A 21,742-nucleotide genomic window follows, 5' to 3' on the forward strand; every position below is an offset into this window, starting at 1 on the left:
TCTAAGATGTGAGAGAGGGCTACATTTATATATATTACTCATTTCAGCTCAAATTTCAGAGTAAGTTGTACTGGCACAGTTTGAGGTCATATGAGATGGAAAAAATAATACCTACTACCGTTCCAGGCACATTACTTATGATCCTTAAATTATAAAGTGTTATTTTTTCTATTTTATACATGATGAGACTGAGTCTCAAAGTCTGTGTCCCATGCCCTCAGCTTGGACAGTGTCTGGATCTCAAAGACTGATCTTCGCATGATACCTCAGGACCAGGGCTTCCTGCCACCCCACACAGGAGAGGAGCAGATGATGGAAAGTTATCCAAATTTCTGCAGTTCTCACTTCACTTATAGGGCTGTCCAGATTCCTCTAGGGAGGCAACCGGGATGTGTAATGGTTAAGAGCCAGGCTCTGTACTCGGACACGTACAGCTTAGAGTTCTGTATTTGCTATGTGACCTCGAGCATAAAACCTTTCTGAGCTTTAGTTTCATCATCTATAAAATGGGCTAATAACAGCGACTTCGTCAAGGATTTTTATGAAGACCAAATGGGATAATTTACAAAGAGAGCTTAGTTTAATGCCTAGCACGTAAAACTGCTCAATATTAGCATTAAAATGTCAAACCATCTAGACTGGTTAATTAGTTTTTCTTACATAAATATAAAGACCACACCAAGTATCCATTGGTGCTAATAAAAAGTAGACTATGCGATATTTGTAACCAAGACAATATGTGTGTTATCAATTCTAAACCTGCTTAAGTTGGTAATACATTTCTGACTCCTGAAATATACTCTAAATTTGGCCTACTGTAATAAATGTATGAGTGACTCTAATTGCAATAATAATTATGGTACTAATCACTACCAGTTATTCTCCAGCTATTTGTTACGGTATTATATCAGACCCTTTACTTGCATTATCATTAATCCTTGAATTAACCATCAAAAGAAGGCATTACTGTTTCCATTTCATAGATAAGGAAACCAAGGCTAAGAAGAATTAAATTGCTTTGTCCAAGATCATTTAGCTAGTAAAGCAGCAGGTCAAGATTCAGGCTCTAAAACCCACATTTCTTCCACTATGCAACACTGTCTCCTTGATTGTAGTTCTAGACTTGGTTTTAACAAAACTAAAGAAGCAGTAACCACCAGTTGAATGAACTGTTACTTGATGTTTCATGCTTTTGAGAGTTATTTTTACCTTTCTTACCTCATCTGATTATTTTTTAATCCTATTATCTTGCTTTTACCTTAAAATGCAATTTAAAATAATAATAATTAATAATAATAATAAATGTGGGGAGGGATGACTTCATCATTCTGCCATATTTAAATCCTATCTGATTAACACCAAACTTTCTGTTGTCTTTAAAAAGTAATGCACAGCAGGGAAAAATAATCACAGTTGATTCAATGTCCCTTACATTATAGAAAGCATGATAGATTTTGATTAGTGACCAGGAAGGACGGCTTTGAATGAGCTGCTGTGGGCTGCTCATTTTTACACCTGGCCTAGCCTGGTCAGATGGCATTACCCATGGCAATCAATTTTCCTGTGCTTCAGTTTCTCTGCAAAGTGGGGCTTAAACTGTAAATTTCTAAAGAGCAATGACCATATCTTATTCTGCATATTCCTAGCGCCTACCACAATAAAAGTTGTTGAGCTCGACTCAGCTGGGGTGGCCGTGAATAACAAGATCTCAAAGATTACGTTGCCACGATTCTTACTCCATTTTCACAAATTAGGAACTGAGTACTAGGATTTCTCGCTGGCTCACTCCCCTGCACCTTTATACTGATTCTGTAGGCTGGTTTCAGGGATTCCAAACAACTAATAAAGAGTAATGTGCCAAACTTTACTCTTTAGTTACAAACTAATCCCACTTGCTAACCAGATGCTTCTAAAATAAGAGGAGGGACTCCAATGGGCAGACAGTGTGGTAGGGGTGCGAGGTGCCTAGGGCACCGCTGATGGGCTCGTGAAAGCTGATTGTGCACATCCCTTCCCAACCCTGTGCTCAGTGACTTCACATCAGTAGCTTGAAAGCAGCGCTGGTAGAAGTATTTATACCATGGAAATTAGCAAGTGCTACAAATAGCAGCTCCCACCCCTACAGCTGGTTGTTAAACGTTTACCAGCACACCGATGGAGAGATGGTCCAGTTTTGGATGATTGCTTTGCTTTGGCTTGCAGTGGAGTGGGCTTTGCCTGTCAACAGTAGCAGAGTGCCACATCACACTAAGTGATGATTTAGAGATGCTCCCAAACCATCAACCACACTCGCTGAGGCCACGGGCTCTAGAATGAGGTCATATTTAAGAAGTGATGAAGACGAAGGATTTTTCCCTCCAATTTTAAGGAATTTTGCTACAATAGCCATGACTAAATTTATTTATGGGGAAACTATCGTTGTTACATCCCATTATTACTTATAATAAACAACTCTTCTATAGGAATCTCCACTAGTCAGTGTATAACTCCTAACCCCTAACCGTTCAGATAAAACCCATACTAGGCGTCAGCATTTAGAAGACTATGTTTTTAGCTTAGACTAGTGGTTCTCAAAGTGTGGCCTTATTTATTAGAAATGCAAATTCTCGGTCTCCACCCCAGACCTATTGGATCAAAAATTCTGGAGATAAGGGAGTTTTCACCAAGCCCTCCAAGTAACTCTGAACCACTAGCTTAGACATTGTCTTACCAGAGGCAGTGGCAATGAGAATCTAGTAAAAATGCTTAAGTTATGCTAAAATATTCTATCCCATCCTTCTGAAATCTTGATCCAATAAACATCCTTTAATAGATTCTCATGAAATATTCTTTTGTATATTATTTAAATCTCTGATAAACTATGTATTAATAAGCAGTTCTCCTGAGTGAGACTGCATTCATTTGACATATTGCAATATATCTATCATTTGTTGAAAATTATTTCTAATACTCTACCTTAAATTCTATTAAATAGGTGAAAACCCATAGAAATTCTCTTAAGAAATATCCAGAGAAATACGTACAGTTCTGCCACATCTCGTGTTGATCAACTGGCTGTGCAAATATGAGAGGAGAGTTCATCTTGTTACTATATTGACTGAAATAAAGCACTTTAAATACAAAGGTGAACATTGATTAACTAACAGAAATAGAGTCACATTTCAGGTACACAAATGAAAGGGGGGGATGGAAGGAGAAGAGAAACCTTGAAAGACATTTGACAGGGGAGGTTGTATTCTCCAGATAGCCCTGTCAAGCAGCTCTGTCAACAACAAAAAGAAGAAAACAAATAAATTGGAGGTTGCGTGAATGTCACAAGACCAGAATATAAATATGACATGGAGCGAAGTAAATACCAATAATTCGCATTCTCACAGAATGTTTTAGGGTGATACCTTCTAGCTATGCCAAAATGAAAAGGAAAAAAATGAGATGTAGGTAAATCTCCAAGAGCTGGGTCCATCCACCATTCACTTTTTATTCATAATAAGCCAATCCTCAAAAGGTACAACTGCAGGAATAAAACAAACAAAGTGTGACAAGACTCAGGACTCGTACATCTAGAAATGGATTTAACATTCAGAGAACATTTCAACTCTGCTTAACTTTCTAACTCTCAAGAGAGAATGCAGTCTTCACTCTGAGCAGACAAAGAACATCTTTAGACAGAATGTGGAGTTTGAGACTTAGGTTTTCTCTTCTTGCTAAACAGATTGCAGAACCATGCATCCAAAAACAGGTTTAAAATGATGGGATTTTGTTCTTTTTTTCACTAAAAAAATCTTTTCAAGCTTTTCTTATCAACATAATTATCCATCTGTACATGAACTAAATGTTCACAAGCTCTTCAGGGCTAGCTGCCCTTTCAGCACTAGTTTTCCCAGTGCCACCCACATCTTGTCTGGTTTTGTGTTCAGTGATACCACCTGTCCGCCCCTGGTCCAATGGGTGCCTTCTTGAAAATCTTATGTAACTGCCTTTTTCCTCTTCCATGGGCCTCACCTCACCATATCCAGTGGAAGCCCTGGCCCAGAATCCAAGAATGTTGTCCCAGAGAGGCCTGGCGAGTATCACTACTCATTAACAAGAGCTCCTCCTTCCCCGCCCTGGGAAGCCAGAACACCCTGTCTTCCTGGTGCGCCCACGTCCTGCCCACTCAGAAAACAAGACCCTTAGTCTGGCATGAGAAATCTGGTTTCCTCCCCGTGGCCATAAAGCCTTCAGTTTTAAGTGTTCAGTAAATACTACTCTTCTATAAAGTGCTTGCATTCTAAACTCCAATAAACTCTCTGATAAAGAAGTATTGTTCCAATACGCAAATCTGTAGGTAAGAAAATGAACTCCCCACCCCCTCCCAGGGCTGATTGAGCCCTATCAGAAGGCCAAGAAATTAAAATATGTTGGATTGGGACTTCCCTGGTGGCGCAGTGGTTAAGACTCCTCGCTCCCAATGCAGGGGGCCCGGGTTTGATCCCTGGTCAGGGAACTAGATGCCACATGCATGCCGCAACTAAGAGTTAGCAAGCCGCAGCGAAGGGGCCCACCTGCCAAACTAAGACCCGGCACAACCAAATAAATAAATAATAAATATTAAAATAAAATAAAATATGTTGGATTGATCCAGGCTTTATAGCAAATATCCTACACTAGGACCTAGAAGTGAAACTTCCAAAAATCCAGAAGGATGATCAGTTTCATAGTATTTAGACATGTCATGATGTACAACCAAAGTTATACGAAGTGTATTTGAGATGCTTTCTATTCAAACTATTCAATGGTTCTTCATAACTGGGTAACTTCCTTGGCCTTTTTTTGTTTTCCCTAGACTGTTTCTGGGTGATCCAGCATTTCTGATGGTTTCCATTGCTTTAAGGGGTTATGTTCAGCTAAGACCCCTTTCCTGAGTTCTAGGCCCACGTGTCTGCGATTTGAGTTCATGTGGGCATTATCGGTTTCCATTCCCATTCTGCTCTTCCTCTTGTATCTTGTGCCTTACTAAACGTGAACTCCATCCACCTGGCAGCTCAAGTCAGGTAGCTGAGCACCTTGCTTACTCCTCCCTCTCATTCAGCCCTCACCTCTAATCAGTTCTTAGAGCCTTGGATTCTGCTTCCTTAACATCACTCAAACACACCTACTCTCGGTCCCTACTGCTACCTGAGCTCAGGCACTCATCATTTCTCCATAGATGGAGAACAGCCTCCCAGCTGGTCTTCCCTTCCCAATCCATTCTTCACAGCCAGAAAGACCATTCTAAAAGGCAACGATGATCACATGATTCCCTTGCTTCAAATGTCCTAGATTGAAATAAAAGTTCCTTGTGACCTACTTCCTGCCCATCTCTACAAGCTCACCTTTGGCTTTTTCTTCTCCCATCCTCTGCACCAGAGCTCTGGGAGACCTCAGTGTTTCCTCTGCATTTCTCCATGCTTTTGTACTCACTAGTACTTGCTCTACTCTTCCTAACATCCTTCTGCTTAATTTCTGCTTACCTTTCAAAATCCATCTTCCTCCATGAAGTTTCTTCAAGTTGCCTTCAGGTTAATCACCCCTTCAGTGTATTACAGCAGACACGGTCCTAAAACTTACATGGTATTGTAACTTCACTCTCCTCTCTTTCCCACTGAACTGAGAGCTCCTTGAAGGCTGAGACTGGTTTTTCACCGCTCAGTTCCTGGAGCTGTTAAAAGAGTCTGGCCTCAAAAAGAGTTCTGTCGACTGACTAAGTGAAATACTCTAGAGTGAGGTTATATGTTCTTGTGCAACTTCTTGCTGGAAACCAGGCTAAATTAAGGCTTCACAGAAGTAGACACTACTGAAGTAGAAAAATTTGTTCAAGGAAGGCAGAGTCAGATTTTTAAGATACTGGTCATTTAGGCTCGATTGTTGGAATGTGTCTCTCATGAAGACAAAGGGGAGAGTTTTGGCAATTGCCAACTTCACAATAGCCTCTAGGGACAAAGATAGTTATGTAGGAGAGAGCCTGACCCCGTGCACCTGCAGACAGATGCTAACAAGTGAGCCCAGGCACGTACTTAGGGATCTAACCATCCCCACAAGCAAGTTTAGAAGCTTCCATTGGGTTTCTTGCCAATAAACAAAAAAAAAGGTCTTTCTTCCATTGTTTTAGTTCTGCAAATTCTTTTTTTTTAAAGCATTTTTAAAATTTTACTTATTTATTTTCTTTATATTTTTGGCTGCTTCGGGTCTTAGTTGCAGCTCGAGGGGTCTTCAGTGAGACACGAGGGATCTTTTCGTTGCAGCGTGGACTCTCTGTTGTGGCGTGCAGGCTTCTCTCTAGTTGTGGCGGGCGGGTTTTCTCTCTCTAGTTGTGGCTCGTGGGTTCCAGAGTGCGTGGGCTCTGTAGTTTGTGGCACATGGGCTCTCTCGTTGAGGCGTGCAAGCTCAGCAGTCGTGGTGTGCGGACTTAGTTGCCCCGCAGCACGTGGGATCTTAGTTCCCTGGCCAGGGATCGAACCCGCGTCCCCTGAATTGGAAGGTGGATTCTTTACCACTGGGAAGTCCCTAGTTCCGTAAATTCTTAATTTGAAAATACATAGTAAGTAAGCCATTACAGGCCTTATCAAACTTATACCTCAATTAGATATATTGGTTAGATATATTTTTAAAAGAGTTTTGAAAAGGAACTTCATCCCTGCCTTGGAAATATGGCCACGTTGTGGGTTACACAAACAACTTCAGTGTCATTACCTCCACATCTGCCGGTGCTCTGCTGAAAAGCTGTCTCTGTGGGTCCTATCTGCTTTGTTTTCTACCCAGCCCTCTCCAGCCCACGCTTTGTCTCTGGAACTAGGAATGTCATCTCTGCTTTTAACCATCAGCCTGTCCTAATGGTGGAAAACCCTGAAAACAGCCTGTACTCAAGGAAGGCTTGGCTTCTGGCTTCACAGTCCAGTGGAAACCTAAACCTGCAACTTGGGAACCAGTGAGGGCACAAGCCACTTATTGATTTTGTAATCAAGGGGAGAATAGGATAGAGGTGCTACCTTAAAACGTTGTGTTGGCTTTGTAAATAAACAGCTCTACCACCCTAGCAGGTCTGAGGTTCAAAGCTGGCCCTGGGGGTAGGAGTTATGAGTACCACCAAACCAGCCATCTAATGACTTGCTGGGTGACTCTTAGCCATCCTTCCAACATCGTCTCTAGGAAAATTGTGCTTATCAGAAAATGCAATTCTGTTGCTTATGTTTTTCATCCTAAAGTAGAACTTAGCAACCTTTTAAGGTTTCCAAAGTTGAGTGTGAATAGGTATGCTTTGATTAGAAACTCTAAATCACAGTTTAAGAAACTCCAATGCACCACTAAAAAGAAAATCAAATCGAGTAGGTTTTATATACCACATCTTCTTTATCCATTCATCTGTCGCTGGACACTTAGGTTGCTTCCATGTCTTGGCCATTGTAAATAGAGCTGCAGTGAACATTGGGGTGCGTGTATCTTTTCGAACTAGTGTTTTCTCTGGATATATATATATATATATATATATATATATATATATATATATGAAATGGAACATTATTCAGCCATAAAAAGGAATGAAATAATGCCATTTGCAACAATGGATGGACCTAGAGATTATCACATTAAGTGAAGTAAGTCAGACAGAGAAAGCAAAATATCATATGATATGACTTATATGTGGACTCTTAAAGATGATATAAATGAACTTATTTACAAACCAGAAATAGACTCACAGACATAGAAAACAAACTTATGGTTACCAGAGGGGATAGCGGGGGGTGAGGGGGTAGATAAACTAGGAGTTTGGGATTAGCAGATACACACTACTGTATATAAAGTAGGTAAACAACAAGGACCTATTGTATCACATAGGGAACTATATTCAATGTCTTGTAATAATCTATAACGGAAAAGAACCTAAATATATATATAAATAACTGAATCACTTTGCTGTACACCTGAAGCTAACGCAACATTGTAAATTAACTACACTTCGATTTAAAAAATTGTTTTAAAAATGGAGTATGTTTTCTCTCAAAGTTGCCATGCCTCCTGCCAGCCTTCTTTGGGTCAGGTGCACCTCCCCACTCTTTCCATCACTGACATTCAAGAACTTGGAGATGGCTTTCTATTTCTCCCACTCCAGTGTCCTCCCACTGGTCATGCAATAGCCAAGATGTATACATTTTACTTTTACTACACCTTTCCTCTCACCTCTTTCTCTGACTTTGCCCACCACCCTCTGAGCTCTGGCTCACCTGATAGATTAATCTTGCTTAGATTAGTAAAATAAGATTCTGATGTTCTCATCGCCAACCCACCCAACACCACTGCTCATTCTCCAGAAATATGTCTTGAATCATGTCATTCCCCTGCTCAGAAATGTTCAAGGGAACCCCACTACTTCCTAAATCAGTTCTACATCCCCAGACTTTCCACCTACATTTTCTGCTCTATATTTTGTTATTTCAACTGTAGATACATGTTTGCTATTCTTTCCACACACGGTCCTGCGTCCGCCTATGCTCATACTGTTTCACCCAAGCTACCTGGTTTGAGGGCTGGTTCCATCATTTACTAGCTTTGTGCTTCTGTTTCCTCATTTATAATATGAGGGTCATAATAGCACCTACTTCATAGGGGTTTGTGCTGATTACTTGAAGAAATCCATACAAAGGCCTTAGAAGAGCCGCAGCACAAAGTAAGTATTCAGTAACTGGTAGTGATCATTATTATTATCACCATCCCTTTCAAGGACCATTTCAAATCCACCTCTTTAGTGAAGGCTTTTTTAATTGCCCAATTCAATGTTATTTTTTTCTTCTTTTTGTACTTCTCTGAATAGCATTTGACACAGAATGCCCTGCCTTAGAATAGTGTGTGCACTTATCGTGGCCTGGCCTGGACCGTACAGTTACTGAGGTTGAGGAAATTTTGTTCATCATTGTATGCGCTGAAGGACCTTGTACAGCACCTGGCACATCAAAAGGACTTAATAAATACTGGCTAAATTGAAATAAATTGATTTTCCTAGTTTTAAAACTCTGTTCCACAAGCTGAGGAAAAATAGCACATAAAGATAAGCAAATGAAATGAACACCTTGATAACAAGGACGTTACTGGTGAAAGACACTGAGATTGATGTCATTAGAATGCACAGCTTTCCTTGATAACAACCTTTCATCCCTGTTCTCCATTGCAGGTCTGCTTAGTGGCCTATCTTGGTTTGTTTATGCTTTGTGTCTCCTATCAAGTTGACGAACGGACATGTATCCAGTTTGCCATGAAAGTAAGTTGTCATTTTTCTTTCTCGTTTATCATCACATAGAAGGAAACACGAGTACAAAATTAAGGAGGACTTTTTAAGGGGTTGTATATCTGATTATTCTAGAAATTGCATTTTTAGACAGGCCAAAAAATGTTTTAGGAGGGCATTCATCCAGGCCCCAAAGGTAATGCTGATTTATTTTTTTTTAAGTCTTAATTTCCATGAACTGGATTGGCACGGAGCATATGAAATGCCCTCCAATGCCCTTAAAAGGAAAACTGAAAATTCATCAGTTCAGCAAAACACTTGGCCAGGGAAAAAGTGTCTATATCAGTGCCCACTTCCCCATATTGGGGTTTTTTTTTTTAGAATGTTTTAATAATGAAGCAGTCTAAGTGTATTTCCCTTGGTAGGTGGGATCACTGAGACAGAAAAAGTACATTGGGTGCATCCAAATGACCTGTGCCAAGAATCTGAGGGCAAAGGCAGGAGGTTGGGGTATGCTTGGTTTAACAAGTGTGTGTGCCTTTCCTTGAGTGCCTTTTTTTTTTTAGAGACACTGCGTTTGGTTGGAGCCAATTCAAGTACACAGCATTTTCACTGCACAGTAGAATCTGCTCCAAAGGGAAACACAGACACACCCTTTCAGAGTTTAGGGAGATAAACACCCCACTCAGAAATCAGAGTTAGTAGAAATCAAATTCCTACATTTTCTTTCAACTCCTGTAGCAGAGAACAAAAAGCTTTCTGTAATGTTGGTTTTGTTTTGTTTTGTTTTTGGGGTCTAGTCACATTGTCTCTTTTCTTCTATAAGAAAACACATAAAAACTGGATACTCTTTTGTAAGATGTTAGTATATTCTAGTATATTGATATAAAAGCTATTGACATAAAAAAGCAATGTGCTCATATATACATACATATATATATATTTAAGTCATGTCATAAAAGAGTAATTAGTGAATAAAATATTCAAATTATTTTAACTAGCAAAAAGAAACTGGCTACACAAAATGTATGCTATGATCCTACGGAAATTAAACAAATAGCTCTTATGTGCATAGAAAAAATAGTTTCTCTGAGTGGTGGGATTATACCTACATTGTGTAGTCTTTTTCTTCAATTTTGAGATGTTCTTCAATAGTTAGATGTAACTCTTCTAATTTAAAAATTTAATGGATGCTATTTTAAAAATTGATAGAGTTACAATTTTGGTGGATATGCCCCCTGCCCCGACCTTGAAAATTTTACTTTTTCTGTCTGAGGGTGTCCCTTAAAAGAAGGCCAGATAGAGCAGACATCAGTGCGTGTTTATTTTTTTGGTAGAAGTCTGAATAAACCGCAAGGCTTAGTGATAATTTTTTTTTTTAAAGCCTAGTAAGAAATGATCTGTTAAATTATGGGAATTTCATTCATTAGGTAAAAAGGGCTCTAAACTAGGTTCACCAGTTTCTGTGAAATGCCCTCATCCCCCTCTCCACCATGATCCCAGCAAACAGCAGAAACATCTTCACAGAGGCCCCTAAAGCCATCTCAACGTCTGCATTTAAAATAAGGAGCAAGGACAAAAAAATTAAAAAATAAAAAAGTCACTGCCAATGTCAGCCAGACTGCGAATTCACCACTAGGAAGATCTCATTAACTATCTTTTTTTTTCACCTGTGACAGACACTGACAAATACAGAGGTACTTTTCTCTTCTTCTGAATGTGACCTTTAGTGATGCTTGCTGCCAGCTCTCTAAGGTGCCCACTATATTACCTTCAGGTCGAAAATGAGCTCCGTCAATCTCCAGGTTTTCCAAAGGCACAGCAGGTTACAGCGGACTTCCCTTGTGCTCCTCACATCATTTGGGGGAGAAGGAATAAAATGCATCTTCATGAGGTGTTTCTCACTAGCAAAACCGCATTTTAGTGCTTACGTGTTGATAACCCTGGACCAAGCTTTGGTGGCGAATTTATTTCCTTCTGTTGAACGCCCAGATAGTCAGGACAAGCAATACAGGGGTGATGCCCGCGCTTACTGCAGCCTGTGCTAGCGCGCGCGCGCGTGTGCACACCCACACACCCACACACGCCCACACACTTCCCTTTTCCTTACGACAGTGGCCACGGGGGCTTGTCTTTTCATCTCAAGCTAGCACAGTCTTCTCTGGCGGCCCTTTGGCAAGCCCTGTAAGCCGCCGGCGCCTTCCATCTTTCTCCCCGGGCTCTGCTCCCAAGTTCTGCTCCTGGGCTCGGCGGGCCATCCGGCCGCTGATTGGGCCTCCTGCCTATCCTCTTGGCCCTGTTTTCTCGGGGCTCACCTTGATGATTTTCAGAAACGTGTCTGGTTCGTGTGCGTGCAAAAACACTCCGGGGCACATTCCCCACGAGGGCATTGCAGGCGCAGTGGCCCGGGGCCCACATCCAGGAGGCCCCCGGGCTGCCTCGGCAGCCTCCTCCTGCACATCGAGGAGCAGAGGGGCTTTACCATGCCTGCCACCGGGAAGGTAATTAAATCGAAGCCGAACCGCCCTCCTCCCGAAGCCTCTGAACGTTGAAGCGGCGGCCGGGTACCAATTAGAGGCGGCGAGCGCGGGGCGCGCCCGGGCGCTGGGGTTACATAAGCGCCGGGGGCGCCCGCCTCCGCCCGCTGCGCAGTGCCGGCCGCCCGGACTGACACAGGCAAGACAGATGCGTCCCGAGCCCCGCTGGTATCAAAATATATTTGCTGGCCTTCCCAAGGTCATCGTTAACACTCTTCTTGATAGTTATTCGTGCCGTATAGGTAAAACAAGCCACTTGATTTTAAATTACAGATTCTGACCCAGAAGCTTGTTGCTGTCAGCTGAGTTAAAAGCCGCGAAGGAAAAATGCTACAGCGCTGCAGATGTAGCCCACAGGCTTTGGCCGATCAAATCTATATTTATGTCTTGAAATGGATAAGAAACTTGATTCCGTGGCTCACTCTTGCTTACTTGGCCCGATGCTTTCCTGCAGTGGGAGAGGCAGAATCACAATGTGTGAGCTAATGCACCAATGAAAATGTATTCATATTTAAAGGAGCTGAGGGGCATGGCTTTTGTTTGTGCTCTTGAGGCTTCTAGCATATTTAAGATGCTCAATTAAAAGTGAGCAGTCTCTGTGCTTGTGTAAATGTGCACGTCCTTTCTACAAGCCAAGGGTGTGTTGTTACTCCCACGTGACATAGAATAACACAAAGCCAGTATAGGGTTGATATCCTAAAAGTCCTGAGAACTGGCAGCTCTTACTAGGGCTACTAATGTGTTTATTCATTTCAAGAATACTTAAATAGTGCTACTGCCTACCAGCCACTGTTCTAAGCCCTTTACATGTATCAATTCTTTTGATCCTTAGAGTAATCCTGTGACTTAGGTGCTAGATGAAGAAACAAAAGTACCCATGCGATTGATTTAATTTGCCCAAGGTTCATAGTTATGGAGGGGAGAACCGGGATTCTCACTCAGGCTGTCTGCTCCCCAGTCCATGCCTGTAACCATCACCAGGCACTGCTGTGTACTTGGTAGAAGTCTTGGGCAAATCTTTTGCTCTTTGGGCCCAAAAGTTATCTTTCAAGAAGAGACAAAACTCTCATTTCAGCAAACGGATTTTTGTGATGGTTATGAGAGAATATTTTTTGCAGCTATTTGAATAATTTACAGATCGAGAATGAGGGATTATTGTCATTGTTTCAAGATAATGCCCTGGTGGATGTTATAGAAATTCTCTATCTTAAGGATGAGTGTGTGGGAGAGAGTTATGACAGGACCTCCGTAGTCCCATCCACTGATGGCAATAAAGTGTATGAAGAAAACTCCAACTGGGGCCATTCTGCTAAGCAGATGACTCTCAGGTGAAAAATTATCCCTTAATTTGGGCCCTCCCTGCTGGCATAGTCACTCATGTCTCTGTGTTCCCAGAGCAAATAGTTCCCAGTTCCCTGACGCCGGCACTGGAAATGCAGCTGCCATGGGCAGGCACGCACGACACGGCCAGCACAATTTAATTTGGCCCTTGGCATCAAGAGTTTGAAGTCAGTCGTCGCCTGAATATTTCAAAACAACCCAGAATAATTCAAATATTCTGCCCCAATGGCCCCACAAAATAAATCCATACTTTTTAGCCCAAGAACTACTTTTTTTTTTTTTTTTTTTTTGCAGAAAATATGGCCACTGAAAATTTGGGTGACAGGCAGGACCAAGGTGATGCATTCAATAGCACAGATTAAATATTTCCTCTTAAATTTTTGAAACGGTGCCACTGTGTGTTTTTCTGGTTCCCTTCCTCCAAGGGAGGCTAAACGTGTTCAGTATAAGTTATCCTTGTTATGTCCCTGAGATAGATGTTTCCATAAACTGTTTCACAGATGAAGAAATGTGGGTTGTATTTGACAATCCTTCGTAAGATTTGAAAATGAAAAAGAGAGTGCGTGTTTAAGATATTTTTGATGAGAAGATCCAAAGAACCCCTGCACTCTTTCCTTGTGCAGCCATAGGAAGATGAAACGGGTCCACTCTCTTCCTGTGTCCGCAGTGAAGCTTCCAAGCAAACCAGACACATGCTCAGGGCACCAACACACACACACACACACACACACACAAACACACATACACACACACACACACACACACACACACCAGTCAAGAAAGAAAAAGTAAAAATTTAAGTCTTCTATATTTAAGACTTGAAAACATTTGAAATTGTCCCTGTGTGCAAAATCACTCATCTGGAGGACTTATGCACACATATTTTATAATCTTGCATACATGTTTTTATTTTGAGTTGCAATTAGTTGGAGGCGGCGGGGGAGGGCATAATCTGTTCAGAGTAACTTTCATCTGAACCTGGACGTGACTAATCTTCCTCTGAAGAGTTCACATTCAGCAGAATTGCTCTATGAGCAACTTCTGACTATGAGAATGTAAATCTTGCACTAAGAACTGGGTTCAGTACACCAGTCCCAACAGCTGGGTACTCTGTTCCTTATCTAGATCCTCAGGAGGTCGGGCCATTAAGAGAAAGGTTTTCAGTAGGGAAGTCCAATCACAGGATTTCTTGTTCTGTAAAATGGTTTACATTGTGGCCATGTCAACAAGCACCCACAATTTTTGATCAAAATATTTCAGGTGTAGGGTAAATGTCTGAGTTGTTCAGGGATTCCATGGTTCTTTAGTAGCAGAGTTAGAACTTTAACCAGACTTTTCCATTCCAAGGCTAACACATAAGCCAACGGTGTTCAGAACCTTGGTGGCCGAGGGACCATTTACAGCTTATTTTTATGCTCAGAAACTACATGGTTATAGGTGGACTTGGGATGAGACTTGTAGGTGATCAAGTCACCTACCTTCTGGAACCATAATTTTTTTTTCTCCCAGCAACCTCTCACTGGGGATCCTGGCCTTCCTGGACATAGTTTGGCAACCACTCCATTGAATATAGTCTTTTTTATTAACCCATGTTGCTAGTTGACCAATCATTGCCAATTTTGGCCAACACAGTGTTTACATTGAAGAAATTTGTCCTCTACTTCCTAGTCTTGTTTCAGTCTTTATATCAGCAGTTGTTAAGGTCAAAACAAGCACAGTATGCCTTTCAGGGATGGCTCTTGTGTTTGGGCGTCATCTAAGCTGCCTGCTACATCCATATACAAACATCCCCAAATCAAGCTAATAATGTTGTCTCAATTCATGAAAAACACCCGACATCTGTACGACGAATGAAAATATGATCAGAGTTTTTCAGATTGTGATCAGATTGCTCACTAACAGTCCATAACGAGCCATTGCCATGTCTTGGGTACCATGTTTCTGAGGAGAGACAGCCCCTCCATCAGGGGACTTCTTGGGAGAGAAGAAGAAGAAGAGCTTTTCTTTATTAGCTTTGTCAATAGTCATCCAACGCTGTCCGTAACTGGAAAGGTTTTCTTCTGCTTTCTTGCAGCTCTTGTACTTCCTGCTGAGCGCCCTTGGCCTGACGGTCTGTGTGCTGGCCGTGGCGTTCGCCGCTCACCACTATGCACAGCTCACACAGTTTACCTGTGGAACCACGCTCGACGCCTGCCAGTGCAAACTGCCCTCGTCCGAGCCCCTCAGCAGGACCTTTGTGTACCGGGATGTGACTGACTGTACCAGCATCACTGGCACTTTCAAACTGTTCTTACTCATCCAGATGATTCTGAACTTGGTCTGCGGCCTTGTGTGCTTGTTGGCCTGCTTTGTGATGTGGAAACACAGGTACCAGGTCTTTTACGTGGGTGTCAGGATGTGTTCCCTGACAATTTCCGAAGGTCAGCAGCCAAAGGTCTGACATTCTTGCTCTCAGGTGGGAGAGAAAACAGCACCCTGACTAGCTGAGCTTTTTTTAAAAAGGAAAAAAAGGGAAAGAAAATGAAGAAAAAATGAAATTTGACCATAACTAATATTCACTGTTCTAAATGAATATTTTTATATTTTTCAGGAAATGAAAGAGCATTTCTTCAGGTTTCCATAGTATTTTTTTTTTTTTTAATTCTTAAGATCTAAACTGACTTTGGGATATTAAAAGAACACGGTACAGGGAAAGAATGGTATAGCTCTATCTTTAAAGTCTGGAGTCTATTCCTAATACTCATTTTATCTATTACTGATATAATCTTCTTTCCTGTTAGTCCAGTTTGATTTGGACAGTTTCAGACCCACTTGCTAAATTTTGTAGGATCTTCCTTCAGGCCTTTCCCCCCTCCCGCCGTGATCCTCACTACGACTCAGAGAAAGGCAGGGGGCAGGAGGAGGGGGAGAGCTGAACAGCCAGCGTGTCTTTCTCTATTTTCCCTGGTAGAGATGTCTTCAAGGCATGAAACAGCTTAAAAGAGCAGAGTAGAAAAGGAAGAGACTTTGCAAAAGGCTAAATAATTACAAACACCTGTGTTGGGGTCCCTGGCCTTTTTCCTCTGCTCCCTTATTTTGGATCTGTAAATAGATCACTTAGTGAATGCTTTGGGTGATTGTCTGCTTCTCAGTAATTGAAAGCTGGTGGTAGTTGTATTCTTAATGATATAGAAGGTTTAAAAATAATTACATTATGCTTCTATTCTGTCACCTAAAACAAATCATTAAAACTAATTTCTAGCTAATTGTTAATTATAATTATGCTCAGAAGTCTATTTAATGAGCCCTGGCTGTACTTACGTGGCACTGTCGGTATTTGGAGAAATTACTCTCACAAGAGAGAAGGCTTAAAGATTCTTTCTTCTGAAAGCCAAGCTTTACAAGGGAGAAAAAAAAAATTTTTTTTTTTTATTAATAGCTCAGGTTAAAAATACTCATTTAAATGAAAACAAGAGCATTTGTAATGGGAAATGTTTATACAAATAGCACATTTGTGATATGTTGTAAAGTATCTCTCTTGGCAGCTAAGTACTTTTGACGAAGAATGAGTAATGCTGAAGTGTCCCATTCATGAAATTATATTTGATATGTAATCTTATTATTGATTTGTATGCACAGTCAACTAGAGCCTTAAACTAATGTTTTCTGAGGTCCTTATTTGAACATTTGGCCGTTGACTTGGAGGGTAGTTTTTGGTTTTGTTTTGAAGTGACTGCGACTTAAAAGAGCACAGCTACCCTATGGTGGGAGACTTTTCTCTCTAGTTATTGTTATCATTGAATTTGGAACAATATCAATGTTTTAAGGAAGGAGCTCAGAATGCAAATTCATGTAGCATAAATGTTACCAAAAACTTTCTCTATTAGTATGCTCTGTTGAAAGCAGAAATTCAAGATAATTGAGCTTAATTTGCTTCTCCACATTGCCTATTGATATATTTTACTAATCATTAAATCCTACTCTAAAAAAATCATTTCCTTGTTTGCCTTAAGAGGTATATGAATAATTCCATCGATTGTGACAATAGTGTCGATTATTACATGATATGAATATCCAAATAAAAAGGGAAATGTTAAGTTAGTTGGAGAATTGTAAATATATTTTATGCCCTCCAGATAAAACACCTGATAGACGTTAAAACCTTTTTATGTATTGACTTGCTTTAAAAATGGCCTTCCTACACACTAGCTCAGGCCAAAAATGCACATCGGGGGCTTAATGGATGACTCTGGAGCAGAGGTTTGATACACAAAAATTACATCAACACACACCAAGCCTCCTGATGATGACCTAAAAAAATACTTTGTACCCTGTTAAAAAAATTCCAATAACTGAATCCATTTTGATTTTGACAGTTTCCTACAAAAGAAAATGACTGATAATCTGTGGGCTCTTTTTTAAAGAGTGAGAAACCAGTGCTTTAATGCTAATGACTATGAATAAGGCATCATTGGAATCACATCCTGAATACCTTAAACAATTTTTTATAGCAAACACTACAAATTTTTCTATCAGAAAATTAAATTCTCCACAACACTAAGGTGCTCTATGCTTTACAAGCGATTCACAGGGTATTTCAAATGGTAGAATAACTCTGGCTTATGTGCTTCCTTTTTCTAAATAATGCAACCAGTAAGAACTGACATGGTGATAAGCTTGGTAATAATCAGGATATATATATATATATATATATATATATATATATATATATATATATATACACACACACATATATATAATGTGTATATATATAATGTGTATATATATACACATTATATATATATATATATATAAAATATATATATAATGGGGATTTTGCTATTGGTGCTTGAATCATTCTTAAATCCCTAAAGAGAGAAAAAATTCATAAGTGAAGGAGAAACAAAAAATAAAATGAAAAAATTAGAAAGGAAAGAAAGAAAAGATTTCTGTGCTGCAAACTCACTGTGTATTGATACATGTGAGAATTGTGTTGCATGAATAACAAACTGCTTTGGGCTGGATTTGAAGTATTTTGAGGTTGTGTTTTGCAAATATTGAAGTTACAGTAATGGCAACAGAAAAGGAACAGATACCGAGCTTTACACTTAGCAAAATGTTACATTTAAAATCTGACAAGGTGCCAAGATGGTGACTGTCTCTTCTAAACCATAAAACAGTAAGATTTGCACAATCCTCCTTCTCTTCCACCTCCTTTAGGAGAATTAAATGAATCAAGACTTTGGAAAGAAGGCGAACAGCCGGGACTTGGCAGCACTTGAAACAGGAGGAATACAGCAGCCTAAATGTGCAGACTTTGTAACTGAGCCCACCCAATCGGTCTGTGCCTTCACGTGACCACCATCTGTGCCTCCCTCGCTCCATCCAAATTTGTGCAGGCAGATCCCTGGAGCCATTCCTAAAAATATAGCTACGCCAGGCCCTAGAAACTGTAGTCAAGTAACAGGCCTAACTTTTTTCCTTCCTTGAGTTAAACCTCCATAAGATCTCTTTTGAGGGGCTTTCAGCTGCAGACATCAGTGTGTTCTGACAGCGAGAACCCGTTATGTGTTTCCTATTTGTATCCAGGACATTAGAATCTGTTCATATTCTCATACTTCCTCTCTTGCATGCAGTATATCTGGAGTATGTTTATAGATTTGTTTAGTAAAGGGTGGGGTAGAGGGTATCCGAGGGAGATTCCAGGGGACAGCGGTGGATCGGTTATTGATGATCGGAAATGAACTGAAAAGTTGCCCTGAAAAACAATTGCATCCTATCATGAAGCATACCTTTACATTTTCTAGTGATTGTCGCTGAACCATCGCTTTGCAGCCATACACACAGCCTGTGAATCAGGCTGGCCCTCAGTTCTTACTGTACTCGAAGAACTTGATCATGTTTTTAGATGTACGCTGTGTTTTCAGGGTAGCGTTACAAAGAGCCGATGGCCACATATATTGACTCACAGTGGAAACATTCATTTGGATAAAGGTTCAGTGGTTCAGCCTGTGAAATGAATACCTTGATCGGTTTCTTCTAATTTTCTAGTATTTCATTATCTCAAACAATTATCCCCTTCGAAAATATTGGTCTGTACTTTGGTGTTGCAGTTTTGTTCTTCTGGCATTGAGGGTATAATGAGTAGAAAACAAAGTGTTTCCTACACGTTTAAGGCGGTTGTTTTTAAGGGGGTGTCTATACTGAAGATTTTCTTTGTTAATAAAATTTTCATAATCTCTGAAAACTCCTTGTTTGGATGTGTTTTAAGGTGATGGTACGTTGCACATGAACTGGTCTACATAAAATCTCTCAACTTAGTGTTTACAGCAAAAATCTGGGTTTGGAATAGACAAGGACCAATATGCATTGTGACTCCTTTGTTCCTGGGGCTGTCTCTCTTTTGGTACATTGTCGAAGTCAAGGCTGTAAATGCTCCCCAGGCAAAGGGAGCCTGAGCTGGAAAAAAAATTTTGCAGAAGATGCTTCGAATGCTGATCTTCATTTACACCTATTAATATCAACTAAAGCTTGGCCTAAAGAATGGGATACATGTCGAATGTTATAGGCGCAATCATATTCGACATTGAATTATATGGAAAAACAGACAGCCTATTCCATTTCAAATCTGAAAACAAGGGCTCCTTCTTACCAACTCTGAGACAAATAGTTGATTATACTGTAAAATGCAGTGGTTCTTTTTCTCTAATTTAGTTAGAAAAGCTTATAGAGTGCCAAAGGAAAGGGATAACGATTTAGGACACATGCTCTGAGCTGGACTTCCTATCCTTCGTCCTAAGGCTGCAGGTCCTAGGGTTGGAAATCTGACTGCCACTTTCTAGCTATGTGACTTTGGACAAACCATTTAGTCTTTAGTTTCCTTATTTGTAAAGTGGAGAAAAGTGTAACTGCCTCACAGCCTCATGGGAAAGGTTAAATGAAATAGCACTTAGCAAAGTGGCTCATAGCAGTGGCTTGATAAATATTTGGTTTCCTCCTTCCAGCTGGGTTCTACATAGCCTTCTCGTTGATGCCGGCTCCAGTCCCCGCATCCAACTAGAAAAGTGTCTCTGCATTGCTCTCCCCTTCTGGGACTTCCTTTTTATAAGCCAGAAACTCTATCAAATGGGCCTCAAAGAGAAATTCTGCTTTTAAAATAAGATAGTACCAATCTTACTGACGATGTGCATGGAATCATGTGCTGGCTGGATCCCTATTTGTCGGTTTACACATCTGGGTGTTACTTGAATGTGGCCACCTTCTCTCAGCTCTTCTCTCAGGCAGAAGTAGAAGCTGAGACATTTCTCCTGATTTTCATAGCCCTTTGAATTTAATGTAACAGAAGCGTGTTTAACCCCAACTTTTAAAAGTGAAGCTTTATTGAGCTTTGGTACATTATCGGTCTACTGCATGTTAGGTTGTAACATACAATCCCTCATTTATTTAAAAACCAACCATCAAGCACCTTTAATGTGCTTGACTCTGTGGATCACTGATTCTCATCCAAGAATCATAAAAGGGTTTCCTTTTGAGTATAGTCAGAAAATACCAGCTGGAACTTCATTCTCCAGGCTGGATAGGAAAACACTCATATGAATTTTTAAATTGGTGGCAAATTTAATTATTAAAACACTACAGCCAGAAATCTACTTTTTCCCTTGACAGGGTCTATCTATCTTTGTAGTTCATGACAAATTATTATAAATTATTTTTTCATTTGACAGATTCATCGTTAATAAGTTAGTATTTATGAAGTTCAGGACTAATATCAGCTATTGCACTTTTAAAATTCAGATTGTAAGCAAATGAAAATAAAACTAATACATTGGGATGATGCCAGCTTGGAGACAACAATTCATTCTTCTATTTCTTTCCAACAGATATTTATATGTTTATTGATCCCTCCCAAAGCATGGGTTTCAGAGGAAGTCTTTTCCTGTTTGGAAAGGTCATCAGAAAGATCCCGTGGGATGTATACTCAGCTGTTATTCTTGGGGAAAAGCAGATACTAGGGCAAGAATCCAAATACACGATTTCAACTGAGACATGAAGCCTTTTGTTTAACAAGACCCTGTGATTGGGGCGAGGGGTGGGGGGATGGGGGGTGGGGAGGTCTGGAGATTCATTTGTGGGACCTGTGCTGCTTCTTCCTCTTCCACATGGATCTTGCTGGAGAAGGAGGCAGGGGTCCCCCGGAAGCTCCTGCCAGGAATTGCGGAGGAGGCTTGGACAGTGCCTGAGGAGGGGCTAAACAATGAGATGTCAGCGGGCACTTTGGGGTCTCTGAACCTGGACACTTTGGAGATATCTCTCTCTGGGTGGGGTGCACTGTCTACCCTGTTTGGCTTTCTACTCAGACCCTTCTCCCCAGAAACTCAGCGTGTTGTCTTTCTTACCAGGTGTCCTTGTAGAGAGCAAGAGGATGATTCTCAAGGACCACAGGAAGCAGTGGCACTTGTGACCAGAGAAGATGACTGTAATCTCATGAAACCCACCCCCAGCTCTTCTCCCTACATCTTCCTAGGCATGTGTTTAATAGACTATTGGTACCTAGGGCGGTGTGAAAGTGGTGTGCCAGCCAGAGTGAACTGTCAAGTAGAGGGACCAGAGTCTGAAAATTATGGGATTAAAGTTGTCACTAGCCTCA

General features: G+C 40.7%; 1 protein-coding gene across 1 annotated transcript in view; it reads left to right on the forward strand.

Moving 5' to 3' along the window:
* Positions 1–17,911, forward strand: part of SSPN (sarcospan) — a 38,899-nt gene extending 20,988 nt beyond the window's left edge. Inside the window, exons 2-3 of the mRNA XM_059935502.1 lie at positions 9,185–9,271; positions 15,191–17,911. Coding sequence (XP_059791485.1) covers positions 9,185–9,271; positions 15,191–15,556 — 453 coding nt within the window. The 3' untranslated portion in view covers positions 15,557–17,911. The remainder of the gene's footprint in view (positions 1–9,184; positions 9,272–15,190) is intronic.
* The last annotated feature ends 3,831 nt before the right edge of the window (positions 17,912–21,742 follow it).

This window comes from Balaenoptera ricei, chromosome 10, assembly GCF_028023285.1.
Source record: "Balaenoptera ricei isolate mBalRic1 chromosome 10, mBalRic1.hap2, whole genome shotgun sequence".
Taxonomy (NCBI): Eukaryota; Metazoa; Chordata; class Mammalia; order Artiodactyla; family Balaenopteridae; genus Balaenoptera; species Balaenoptera ricei.